Source organism: Cydia amplana, chromosome 4, assembly GCF_948474715.1.
Source record: "Cydia amplana chromosome 4, ilCydAmpl1.1, whole genome shotgun sequence".
Lineage (NCBI taxonomy): Eukaryota > Metazoa > Arthropoda > Insecta > Lepidoptera > Tortricidae > Cydia > Cydia amplana.
In genome coordinates this window covers 13,798,316-13,812,226 of record NC_086072.1, presented here as the reverse complement: position 1 = coordinate 13,812,226, position 13,911 = coordinate 13,798,316, and the positions used below count along the sequence as shown (strand labels likewise).

Below are 13,911 nucleotides of genomic sequence, written 5' to 3'. Positions count from 1 at the left end.
CTATTTATTTTACAGCGCGAGCGGATTCTAGGTCTGTGGACTTTACATAGTTACCGTCCATACTGATTAGTCAGCCACATAGTGAGGCGAGGAATAAGTCTGCGAAAAAAATGTAGGCGCGAATGGATTGAGATAAGATCCCAATTATCCATTCGCGCAAGATTCGCGCCTACATTTTTAGCTTTGCTGCTTCTTTCTACTGACGGAAATGGCTTGACAGACTATATTTAAATTGATGATGTTAGACTATCAAAATATTGCGTAAAAAGAAACGTAGAAAACGCCTCTAATGTCATCTGTCTATGTCCAACCCACTTCTGTCAGACTGTCATAGTCATTCATGTCTAGCTGAAAGGACATTGATGAGTTTGGTAGAATCGCAATATCTGCCTTTTTGTTTTTCTTTTTTATTAGTTGATTGTGTACAATATCTGTAATTACATCTTAAAATGTGTTAATTCATAATTTATTTGGTAATACAATACATGTCTTACGATATCCGTCATCATGGTAAGTTTACAGGTTTTTGGGAAGTACTTACGTTTATCATACAAGTATATTCCACTATCACTTTATGTGTTACCTTTTTTTTATAAATTAGAGTTATCAAGATGAGCCCAGTGGTTACGATGTGGGATCATTTCCCAAGGACTTTAGTTACGGGCCTTTCGAACAGAATGGGGAAGGAGACAACACGTCATTACAAGAGGATCATAAGCCACGGATTTTACTCATGGGTCTGAGAAGGTATATTTGTTTCTAAAATGAAATACAACACTGTGTTGTAAAATAAAACTCGTAACATTTCTTGTTTAATTGTTATAGGTCAGGGAAATCATCAATCCAGAAAGTAGTTTTTCACAAAATGTCCCCTAATGAAACATTATTTTTGGAATCCACAAACAAAATAGTGAAAGATGACATAAATAACAGCAGCTTTGTTCAGTTTCAAATTTGGGACTTCCCGGGACAAATTGATTTTTTTGATCCCACTTTTGATTCTGATACTATATTTGGTGGATGTGGGGCCCTCGTATTTGTTATTGATGCGCAGGTGAGTTTTGATTCCAATGCTGCAATTTTTTTTTATTATAGCCCTAGAAGAATGTCAGCAGCAGAAGTTGCTAAGCGGCTGAGGTGATGTGTTGGATTAGAACCCAAAAGTGACCCAGGCGACAACCATGCTAATAGATTAAATGAGTGGACTACATTTTTAAATTTTATTTCTTGTTAGAATGATGTTTATAATTTTTATATAATTTTCTTCCAGGATGACTATGGAGACGCTTTAAATAAGTTGCAGCTTACAGTCACTAAAGCATATAGAGTCAATAGTAACATTAAGTTTGAAGTGTTTATCCACAAAGTAAGTACCTACATACAACCAATATATTTCTTACAATGTATTGTGTTTATCAAATATAAATTACTCATGTCTCATAAGGACTGGGTTATCATCATAAGATTCAATAACAAATAAACTAATAATTATAAATCCTAGAATTTGTGCCATAAGTCAGTATTAAAGCTGGCTAGATTGAATGTATTGAAAACAGTGGATGATTGAATAAATTTCTCGTTATTAAGAATTACAATTAATAATACCGGTGTAAAGAAAATGAATACTGACTTCTATATCAGTTTACACATTCTCTATTTAAGTACATCAGTACTCAAATGTACATAGGGTAAAACATGTGTGTATTAAATATCCTTTTTAATACATCATCAAATAATTTAGAGATTAAGAGATTAGACTTAATGTAGCAATGATGATGACATAGTTTGAGACCAGACCTGCTAGTGCTAATATGACTTGCGTTCTCATGCGTGGGAACACAAGTGGTGCTAGCGGGTCTGAGAAAAGAACATAGGATAGTTCTTATTAATCATCATCATCCCACACAGACAAAGACGCGGGCAGATGCTAGTAAAAAAATAATTGTGAGTGTTATGGAACTCTTGGTTGGAATGAAGTTAAGAAAGGCTGGTGACGTGTTCATGTTTCAAGCTCATGGTCATGTTTTTGTTTTGTTTGGTTCTGTTCTCATTAGTCTCATTATATTTCGCAGTTGTATGGCTTGTGATGGCAAATTTTGACACTTACATATATCGCACTAGCATGGCTTCTGATGGCAAAGACTTTAACCTTTTTTTTTCGCCTAGCCCCCATCCGCAAACCGTCTGATAAGGAACTTCGTTTTAATAAATTCCATTAAATAATTAGTACCGGTATTAGGATTACATATACATACAAGGATAACATTAAATACCTTTAATGTAGTACTTAATATTTTTAACTTAATTTTCAGGTTGATGGTCTTAATGATGACTACAAGATGGAATCTCAGAGAGACATCCACCAGCGAGCGACAGATGACTTGGCAGAAGCAGGACTAGAACATGTGCATTTGTCATTCCACTTGACCTCCATCTACGACCATTCCATCTTTGAAGCGTTCAGCAAAGTAGTCCAAAAGTTAATACCGCAACTACCAACATTAGAAAATTTACTCAACATACTCATCTCTGTATGTATAGCTCAGTTTATTATTTATCTATTATTTAGCTATTATTATTTATCTCTTGACTTTACTATCTATGAGACGAGAATTTTTCGATTTCTTTATGTTTATCAATTAACTCCTTTGATAATATTGTTAATGGAAGCGCTTGTGCAAATTGACTTTCCATTGATCTGTTGGAATTTTTTTCTATATTTATTTTTTACTTACAAAATTACAAACAAAACAATGCAATACAAAAGATTTACCGCAACAAAAGAAAAATGTACAACAAAAAGACCCGGAGGTTGATAAATATAAATTATATTAACTGAAATAAGTAAAATTATAATATCTATATCAGATAGAAAAAGAACTGCTATCTGTACTTAGGTACTAAAACAACTTACGTTTACAATTACGTTACGTTAATAATATTAACAACTAAAATATGCATATATTTTATACTATATATTACTTAATATTTATAGTAATTTAAGCCATGTTTTTAGAAAAATAAGTAAGCTTAGATTGCCTCTGCTCATATGGTTGCGAAAACTGATTTTTATTAAGATTTAAACTTACTATGTAATCTTTGAAGCGTGTTTTACAGTTATAAATAATACGTTTTACGATGCCTCCCAAACAACTTATTGGAGTGAGTACTCTAAGCTTACTTATTTCTCTATGGCCATGTTGCAGTATAGGTATAATTAACTACTATTTTTCATTCCAGAACTCAGGAATAGAAAAGGCGTTTCTATTTGATGTGGTATCCAAAATTTACATAGCAACAGATAGCTCTCCTGTGGATATGCAAAGCTATGAACTGTGCTGTGATATGATTGACGTTGTCATTGATATCTCCTGTATATACGGGTAAGATTCTACTCTATTATGTTGAGGGTACAAATGTAGACATAAGGGAAACACTTCTAGTATATATTTTACATAAAATACCGTCTAGAATATTGCCGTATGAACTATAAGGATTATATAATGTTACATCCATATCAAATATAATATAGTCCATCTAATAAATGAAGTGCGGACGAAATGTTGTACTCGCATCAAGGTCAAAGGTTTATCATTAGTATTGGATGATTCACGTTTATATGTTCTAATAATATAAATAACAAATGTTCGCCAGTTTTGATACGATACGAATCATAAGTCATTGTACAAAATGTACAAAGTCCAAATAAAATAGTCTATCAGCACTAAAAATTGTACCTGCGACTGCGACGTCATAGTTTGCATGCATGAAACGGTTATGTAGCATAATTTCTAAAATCAAATTTCCTAAAGACGGAACATCGAAAATCAAAATGTACTCTAATGTACGAAATTCCTAAAGATAAGTACATGTCCTACGGTTAATCAACCTTAAATGTCTAAAGTACAATACTGTTAATGCACGAAAATACTAACGATCTTTTTTCCTACGTTCAGTTGTCCTAAGTTTATAATGTATAAACTGCGAAAGTATTAGCTTATTAAATGTATTAGCTGACCTTAGCTTAAAGAGTCAAACGTACGCAACTTTATTTTCAAAAAACTTCCTTTACAACTTAACTAGACGGAGCCCCGCTTCGCAGGGCTCCTATTTCTGACTTCCGGCATCTGAAGCTACCTAACGAACCTAACCTACCTACCTCCCTACGCTTTTTCCCCCAAAGTGTACTGTTTTCACGGACGTCACACTAAACTAAATCAATAGGTAGGTAGGTTAGGTTCGTTAGGTAGCTTCAGATGCCCGAAGGGCAAACCGCTAAGAAATAGGAGCCCCGCGTCAACTTAGGGTAAGAAGGTAATGTTCTCGGAAATATTGATTTTCAATATATTGTCATTAGGCTTTTTGAACGTAGCTATTTTGAGCACTAGACATATTGACTTTCAAAGTATTGTTCTTAGGTATTGTGTACAAAGGAATATTGATTTCCGAAAATGAGGTCGTTCGATTAAAAGTGTATTAGGACATGCGTCTTTAGGAATTTCCTACATTAGACATTTTGATTTTCGATATTCTGTTTTAGGAATTTCGTACTTAGGAAATGTGATTTTAGAAATTATGCTATATATATAACCCATGAAACAACATCTTGTTTTTCAAACTATTAAGGGTGCTTTGATTTGTATAGGTATCTAAGTCAATTTATGGCCTGTTATATCTAAGTCAAGCTGTGGTCTTTATTTTAATGTCAGTTTAATTGTATCAGAGACATAATTAAGGCCTTTACATATTACGATTTTCCTTGATGTGGCTAAAAAAAAAATGTTCCCCACAAGGTACAACCCGAACAGATATTGATGATGGTAATTTAATAATTCGTTCATTGAAATTATTGTCCTTTTGGTTTCAGTATGGTAGATGAGACTGAAGTTAACACTTTCAACAGTCAAAGCTCAAGTTTAATAAAACTCAATAATGGTACTGTGCTTTACTTAAGAGAAGTCAACAAATTTCTTGCCCTCGTCTGTATTCTTCGTGAAGAGAACTTCCAAAAACAAGGTATGTTACCTACTATGTTACGTAGTCTAATCTATATAATTATTCAATCGTTTTACCATTAAAGATATATGTTGTAACTCCGTATAAGAAAAGTAAAGTCTAAGGAAAATACGGGCCTCGGAAATCAAGAAAAAGTTATTCTCGAATAGATGGCGCCACACCTTTGGCCTATACTCGGGATGATGGCGTTGGCAATATCGTTTGATATTTAACACATATCAGTGAAAAAACATGGGTCAAAGTCGTATGGCGTTCTAAAAACAATAGTAAATACATAAAAATAAAAATAAAATATCCCCCATCGTATAATTAGAAAAACATTTTTGTAAAAAAAATGATACAAGCTTTAGAACGCTGACTACTTTTCTTTCAACAAGCAACTAACACCTCATCACATTATTTGTCATCACTCGTTACATATATGTATAAGACTGGTATAAGATAATTATATTTCTGACAAACTAAAATACAGTTCGTTTGCATTGTTTTATCACAGTCTTCCTATGTCCACTACTGTGTCCATCATCCGATCAGCTCGACGGTACCATAATAATGCATTGTCACCCAACTTACATATGTATGTGAAGTTTCAGCTCAATCAAATAATAGGAATTAACTTGCAACTAATTTAGCTTGATATACATTGCAAGTTAAATAAAAGCTTGTAAAACAATGGCGTCAATCTTATCTAGCGTCCACATGTACACTGTAATCAGTAATCACCAATTTCAGATTTACGGTGACAGTGGAGCCCTCTAAATAATCTAAAAGCGCTCTAGGACGAGTCCGGAGAAATGACTGTAGCAACAAAGCATTTGCTTGCATGAGTTACCCGCATAATACAATTTCCGGTTAGCGTTTTTATTAATAGTACCTACAATACATTCAATTTGCAGGTGTAATAGACTACAATTTTCTGTGCTTCCGCGACGCTATAACGCAAGTGTTTGAACTACGCAACAAATGCCAGGCCCAATCAAGTGCACGAGCGCCGTCAACGACGCCCGAGCCCATCCCCAACGGCGCCGTGGACTCCACTGAGAGCACCTCCGACCTCCCGCAGAGTCCATAGCAACGAACTTTCATTAGCTTTAATGCTTGAATATAGCAACCCAGTCTATATCATCAATCGTATCACACTATATTTTTGTTTAGAAATGATTATTAAATAACCGTTAAGTTACGTATATTATTTAATCATATAAAGATGTAAATAATAAAATTATAATTACGTTTTCTACTTGGCTGTATTTATTTACACACTATAGTCCCTATCATTATTGTAGTTTATTTTTTAAAGTAATAAAAATACCGCTACAACATTGAAATCGGTCCAGCCGTTTTGAAATGAAGTCGGTTAAAAATAAACGTACCTATGCTGTGTTATCAAAGCAAAGACAAATATATACAGCACACTGGATCTTAGAAAATTTTAGTTTGCTTTAGCTGCAGTTTCAACTATCTAGTAGGAGTAGTAGGTACTTTAGGGGGCTGGCATACCTATAAGTCCTAATTTTACACTTATTATTAGGTACCTAGCAGAAAGACGTATGTGATTAGGAAGAAAAGCTATTTCTGTATTTGTAGAGACGAATTAATGTTCGCAATAACCCGTAATTTCTCGCAATTGAAAGTGCTTGAGTCACTGAATCTGCACATTGTTTAAACGGTGCATATATCCTGCTGCACTCAGGGGCGTATTTTGAAATTTGGCGCCCCGGGCCAATACGTTTCGCCGCCCCAGAAGTCAAGGAAGAAAAACAAAATGCAATCCGCTAGGGGCGGCATATGCCGCCCCATGCCGCCCCTGAGGGTTAGCGCCCCGGGCCATGGCCCGGATGGCCCTAGGGTAAATACGCCCCTGGCTGTACTGCTGCCTGCACAAGTTTCTTTGCGCAAGCCATATGCTACATGTGCAAACACATTATTAACCTGTAACCGCTATTTGCCTCTCTTTCTAAGGAGGCTTGTATAAGCGCCCTTCGATGGTGAACTCATCAGATGGCGCCGTTATAATTTATTTCGGGTTTTTTGATGTACAAGTTTTTATTTCATTTATATTACAATAGTTTCTTCATCAGTCTCGTTACCTAAAGCCCTTGCTACACGGTCGCCGACAAGCCTTCTAACCGTCTGACCTTGGTCTGACCTTGGTCAGTTTTGGTCAAATTTTGTTGGAAACAACTGTCTACACGGTCCGTCCAGACCAAGGCCACGCGGTCTGAGGGGCTTGTCGGCGACCGTGTAGCAAGGGCTTAACACCTAACTCGTTACACAAAAAAATATTTTAATATGGCAATAATTAACTCTTGTCTTGTATGTCAGTGAGTAATGTCAAATTGTCATCGATCACAGTCACTTCATCTTCATTGTCGTAAATAAAATTGAAGTTAACCACGGTTTTCTAGAATTTTTGACCCTGTTGTGACGAAAAAAGTGCTCTAAATCTGTTTGCAGACATCTCTAGATCAAACCTGTAAGTTTTTGTATTCAATCTTCAATTCAAGGTTACTTAATCTTTGTTCTGGCATTTGGTCTTATGGTTATTATGGTATTTAATTTGTAATATCCTAAGTATACGTTGTAAGTCCTTGCATATTCTTACATTTGGAACGAGGAACAACACATACTGAGAAAAACTCGGGAGCAGTAGCTTTATCACAGTAGGAATGTTTCCTTTCTTCTTGCGTATTTAGGATAGATTTGGACACATTTTCTAATGTTTTTAGAATACTGGCATCATGAAAATATATGAGTTTCATATTGACGTTTCGTTTCGATTGTAAATAACCATGATTTATTTGCATCTACAAGGATATTAATGTAAACCTATCTGCAATAATATTGTTATTGTAATTTGTTTATTTTCGGCTCATTTTTATGCATTGCTATGATATAATAGTTCACAGTTAGTTTGGTATTCTCAAGGAAGGGAAAAGAATTAAGAAAGTGTGTCGTTGGAATTTTCTATAATTACCAAAATAAAAAAGGCCATATGGTTATAGGGTAGGTGCGTTAGTGGACGAAAACTAGAGCTTGGCCGGAAACTAGTGCAATGACCCTATATACTTATGGAAAAAGTTGCCTTACAGTTGCACAGGAGTCATAGTCTCTTAAATATTGATGCTACTTAAATTATCTTTTAAGATGAAAATGACTTATGATAAAAGATTTATACATTTCCTTTACTAATGGCACAAATACTTTTCAAATTTTGTAAAGGTAAATAATGGCTCTTTAGAAATTTATCTAGGTGTACACTTGAGGGGTTAAGTTGCTACAGTTAGGGTTTGCAATCCGGATCCGGAATGTATGAAATTATCTGGATCTGGATCCGGATCCGCGGATCTTCCCATACATTTCGGATCCGTCGTGCAAACCCTAGCTACAGTAGCTACAGTACTGTTCTATTTATGACTTCAATGTGTATTCCAATATCATTATATTTAATGGGGCCATCAGGCTTAATTTCTGCCTTAATGTACTTATTTTATCATGTTTCTAACAAAAACGAATATTAAAAAAAAACTGAAACATTTATAGGCCACAGAGGTACATTTACATGTCAAATTTTTACAAGCAATAATAATAACCAAAAATATCAATATACATTTAGTATCATATGAAATAAACTTTGAAAGAAAACACCATTTATTTCAGACTTTTAGCCCATAATACATTGAGACGAATTACACATAGTACATGTTAATACACTTAAACAACACAATAGCATACTATCAATACCTACATTATAAAATACAATAAAAGTAAGTAAGTAAATTATAAATTTTCAAAGTATATAAGAATTTAACCATTCACCCCCTTACCCCAATTTGCATGAATCAACTAGACACTTATGGGTTGCTCATTGCAATGTATCAATGTACACCCAGCCACAAAATTGCATGGCCACTTCATTAATATATTAATTCAGTCATTCATACTTTATCCATGCAATTTTGCAGCTTGTTATATGTCTTGTAACATACTTCGTCTGATTCAAATAATCTATGAGAGTAGAAAGAACATTTTATTGAACTACAAATAATTTACTTAACTTCATTTTAATCAAAAACAATATTGTGATTAGCAAGATTCATTTTTTATCATTCAAAAAAAGGTTGATTTTTATCTTATGTAAAAAATATTTTGATTATATGTGATATGTTGTTTATCAAATACTGACGTTATTGCCATATTTGAAACCTAAGTATATTGTTTAGAAAAAGTAACAAGAGATAATTTTGTGTACGTAAATAGGCTGCTTTGTTTTTCAGATAAAAGGATTTATGTAATAATTGACAACATTATTTTAAGGGGCAGTGATAGTGATCTCATTGGTCAGCCGACTTACCTAAAAGCACATACAAAAGAAAAATTTGATGCAAAAATCAATTGAAAAATATTGTAAGCATAATTTTTTTACTGAAATAGATGGTACTCTTTGAGTACTCGTGATAATGTTTGTCTAGATTTACTATAGATAGATATGCAACAGAATTTGCTACATGAGTATAATCCTGCTTGAAGAGACAGCTAGAAATTATTGTACTACCAATACCAATATTACCAATTATACCAAAGGGCTGCCAACAACTTAATTTGTTCGTTTGTCTTATTTGCCTCTCTAGCTCCCGAATATGCAAGAGTGATCGAAAGGTAGATAACGAAATTTCGATTTTCATGGTAGGCTCTCGAGGCGTCAGTTCGCATTTTTAATAGAAAATGAGCAATTTTTCCTTGTAAAATAGAAATTTAAAAACATCCATCACCTTAAATTCTTCTGCTTTATTTAAATTCAGTTAAACATATAATAAATCGTTACCTAGACACTCTGAGAAGGTTTTTTTTAATAAGTTTCTGTGGTCCAATTGTGACCACAGTAGATAAACTAGGTAACACTATTTACTGAGATACATAGTAATTTCTTAGTTGTTACTTTAATTAGATATCACTTACCTAAGTTTTTTACGTGTTCGCTCATCCACTTAAGGCCCCGTAGGTTCGTATTTTACTCTAGGGCAGAACCCAAGATTCCCAATTATATTTTTGATCTAAAAAGCGATACGAATTTTTAAAAACTCCGTGATCTAAACCTACGGCACCTTAACTATTTAATCATAACATAACATTAGGTAGGTATCAATATTTCAAAAACATGTTTTGCTTTTCCGCATGCGATGGCGTGACACGAGCGATTTCATAAGTATGCGCATTTGTAGAAGGTCACCACGGCGATAACGTTTGTTTATGCGCGAACGCAGCTTTCATTGCGTGTGAGTGTCTATCGCGATTTTAGATTATAAGATGATAGATATACAGTTCAAAATAAGCCATTAATCGTACTTTCAGCGCATGTCAAAGATGTACTCTGTTTTGGATTCTAAGGGGGTACCTAGATATAAAGTTGAATATAGGTCACCGATTGTAAATTCAGTGCATAAGAGTAGTTTTGGTTTCTAAGGCATTAGGTATACAATACAGTCGAATATAGGTCGTTGATCGTAAATTATTTTGAACACGGCGGGAGTCAAGTGGCCTTGTAATTCGCAAAAATAATACGCAGCAGTTACGACGCCATCGCTTGTTAACCCACTACGTCACGACACACCCATTTGCTAGACAAATAAGGTGGCTGTATTTTGATACTATAGTTAAGTGTAGTTTGGTGTAGTGCACAACACGTTGCAAACATAAACACATTGATTGATCTGTTGTTCTCACGGAGTAAACAAATGAATCACAGCTTGGAGATTTAAGGTATGTTGACAGTTTAAATGCTGGAGTTAGTCAATTCATTTTATGTATTGACCTAGAAACTGTCGGTGAGTTTTTCACGGAAACTGAATAAAAACAATTCCATGAATGATTCATTTGATGCTTTTCAACCAACAATATTTACTTAACTGAGTAGTTACTGCGCATTGATTATTGACATGACAGTATTTATTAAATCAGATAATACCAAATCCTTGGTTTCCATTTAGGTTGAGGTATTCGTCCGTCCAGCAGAGATTATAATATTTATAATATAACAGAAATGATGACCTTAATCCTCTGAAGACAGAGAAATAATACGAAATTGACGTTCATTTTAAGAATCATTCATTCAATTATCAGGTTCGAAGGACCACTGATAAATCTGACAAAATGATGTTGATCATGTTGATGTAGTTCAGCTAACTGATCATTTGGTAGCTAATAGTAATAATATATTGGGCATTTGGTGCCTCAAAAGTTTTCGAAATCCGACAGTATTGGTTACCTACTTAAACCATTAGGAAAGTAAACTGTAATTGTCACTTTCAGTGGCAAGCGCCCCATTTTCAATACAAAATGAACCCGACTAGGATTGTTAGCACTAAAAGTTTTAAGGAGTTCCGTACCCAAAGGTTGCCAAACGCACTATTACTTAGTTCTGTGAGTCGTATTGTTTGGTGATGAAGGGAGCAATAACAAGTATATCAACGTTGCTTCAGCCCATTTGTCCGCAGCGCAGGCCGACACATCCTTGGCCGGTTGTTCTGTTTTCTGTTCAACGAGCAGCACCTTAAATTCTAATATTTCTAATCCGCATTTACCGGATACGTCTACAAATAAATACATATACTTAATGCCAACTCGACTCGAATACAAATTTGCAAACTTTACCCAATGCCGCATATTTTTCCGGTTTATAAATTGGCCCTGAAAAGTTAAACATCCAAGACTAGACGTTAGAATCTTAGAAAGATAGGATAATGGGTATATCAATTATTTAAACAGATAACAAAGGGTCGATACCCTTTATTACCTACAATTACAAAAGTTTGACTATACATATCTAATGAAAAGTTAAGTAGGTAAACCATCCAAAATAAAATAACATGCTAACTTGAGATTAGGGCTTGCAATTCGAATATTCGAATATTCGAATTTGTCGAATATTCGACCTGTTTTGATATTCGAATATTCGGCCGTTCAGGTTTCGAATATTCGAATATTTTTTATTACTATAAAAAAATCTATGTCATCCGCTGTAGTTACAGTTTCTGTGTGTTTTACGGGTATTTACAGTGAATGAGGAACAGTAGGTACCCAAATACGAAGGATATAATATTTTTACTGTATTCCTCTCGATAGACTTCGTGAATACAGTGAAACCTAACTCAATTTAAAAGAAAACGAAATCAAAAAGTATGTTATTTTTACGGTGCGTAAGTTTTAAGTTAAATGGTCATTCTGTTTATTCAGTACAAGCGTACGTTAAGCGAATTGTTGAAGTCTAAACCTTGCCATTTATCGCAATTCTCAAAATTAATCATACCAAACCTGCCCAACTTGGTAATCTAACCATGCACCTTTAGCTGACGAATAATCCACCCAGTACTCAACTAACTTTTTCCCTTAAATATTCCAATATTATATAATTAGCCGACCATTAGGAATAATAACTTGCCAAAACAAATAAAGTCAATAAAGATTCAAAATACAATGAAATTAAAGGCCTTTTTACAGGCCTCTGAGTGATTACAAGTTAATTTAAATCGGAAAATAATTACCTACTAAAAAAAATATCTTACATACCTAGGTGTTTGGATGGTTAAAGTTATATTATTTCACGCAACGACGCATTTATAATAAGTTTTATCTAGAAATATTAAATACGTTTAATTTTGGCGTTTTACTTGTTTTTATAAATGTGGGCATCTTATAAATAGTAGGATGATAAAATCTAGTCAATTAAGTGGATTTCTGCCAAATATCCTTAGTTTTAGCAATATGTGAAAAAAGCTTTTGAATAAAACGATAATAAACCGATTTCTCGTTCCTTTTCTTATTTTTTATAATATTCGAATAATTATTCGAATATTCGAATACGTCGTCAGAAAAAGTCGAATATTCGAATATCTGAAAGTTTCGAATATTTGCAATCCCTACTTGAGATTCATTATCCGCGCTTCCTAAGGCCCATCAACCACATCATTGTCTGTGACCACATCATACTATTACTTTTCCCATATTTGGGACAAAACTTAACTTTCGCAATGACGTTACGAATCTTACGAGAACCGCATGCATCACGCCACATAGCGCCACGATCGTCAACTCGTATCGTACGATGTCGTTACCATTTACCGCAGGCGTGAGCGAGTCACTCTATCACACTGTCAAAACGGCGGAAGCAACGCTGGAATTCGAATAACCTTACGGCATTCTAGAACATTTTGATTAGTGGTGGGCTCGCCTGTCGCGCTATTCGCTCGCTGGCCAATCCACAATCGCGCGTAATTTGATCTCCTTGAGTTTCCAATTTGACTGACAAAGAACGCATATTGATACAGCTGATTAAACGATTAAAAGTATAGGTACATGATGAGGTCGTATGTAAAACGAAATTAGATAAATATACACAAGCACATTGACTTGACACCATTGACACTAATTTTTGTTGCGAAATCAAGGATTTTTGCACGACCGTGACGAATTTAGTTCTAGATTCTAAACGCCGCTGAAGTTGATACGTGAAAAAATATACCTAAACTGATGCCTATTTACTCTATTATTTTAATTCAGGGTATTATAATAATATTCACAATATTTTGTTCACAATGGAGTACATATAATTATGCCCTTACTGCCATCATCATTATGCTCAACATAAATTCGCAAAACTTTCTCCGCGCACATGTTTCCTGCCTACTTGTATTATATGTTATATGTCGCTTTCATTTTTATCCCTTATCTATTTTCATCATTATCATGAACTCGTTTAGCATCTCCTCGGTTGGTGGATATGATTATACAAGGTGTTACAAAATTCGTGTGGATCCGTTTAAGACAGTGGTTCCTAACCTTTTCAGTCCGGTCACCCCTATGACTAACTAGGGAATCTGATTTTACCCCTCCTCCCAA

At 34.5% G+C, this 13,911-nt stretch overlaps 1 protein-coding gene across 1 annotated transcript; it reads left to right on the top strand.

Moving 5' to 3' along the window:
- The first annotated feature begins 344 nt into the window (after positions 1 to 344).
- Positions 345 to 6,256, top strand: LOC134647214 (ras-related GTP-binding protein C). The gene is made up of 8 exons (XM_063501442.1): positions 345 to 510; positions 602 to 747; positions 826 to 1,054; positions 1,271 to 1,366; positions 2,313 to 2,531; positions 3,241 to 3,383; positions 4,868 to 5,016; positions 5,913 to 6,256. The coding sequence occupies exons 1-8, from the start codon at positions 508 to 510 to the stop codon at positions 6,086 to 6,088; spliced, it is 1,161 nt and encodes a 386-aa protein (XP_063357512.1). The 5' UTR covers positions 345 to 507; the 3' UTR covers positions 6,089 to 6,256.
- Positions 6,257 to 13,911: the final 7,655 nt, after the last annotated feature.

Bases quoted from the DNA above. Each gene is read 5' to 3' on its own strand.
- LOC134647214 (XM_063501442.1), top strand. The intron at 2,532-3,240 runs GTATGTATAGCT...TTTTCATTCCAG, and splicing joins TACTCAACATACTCATCTCT to AACTCAGGAATAGAAAAGGC. The intron at 5,017-5,912 runs GTATGTTACCTA...TTCAATTTGCAG, and splicing joins AGAGAACTTCCAAAAACAAG to GTGTAATAGACTACAATTTT.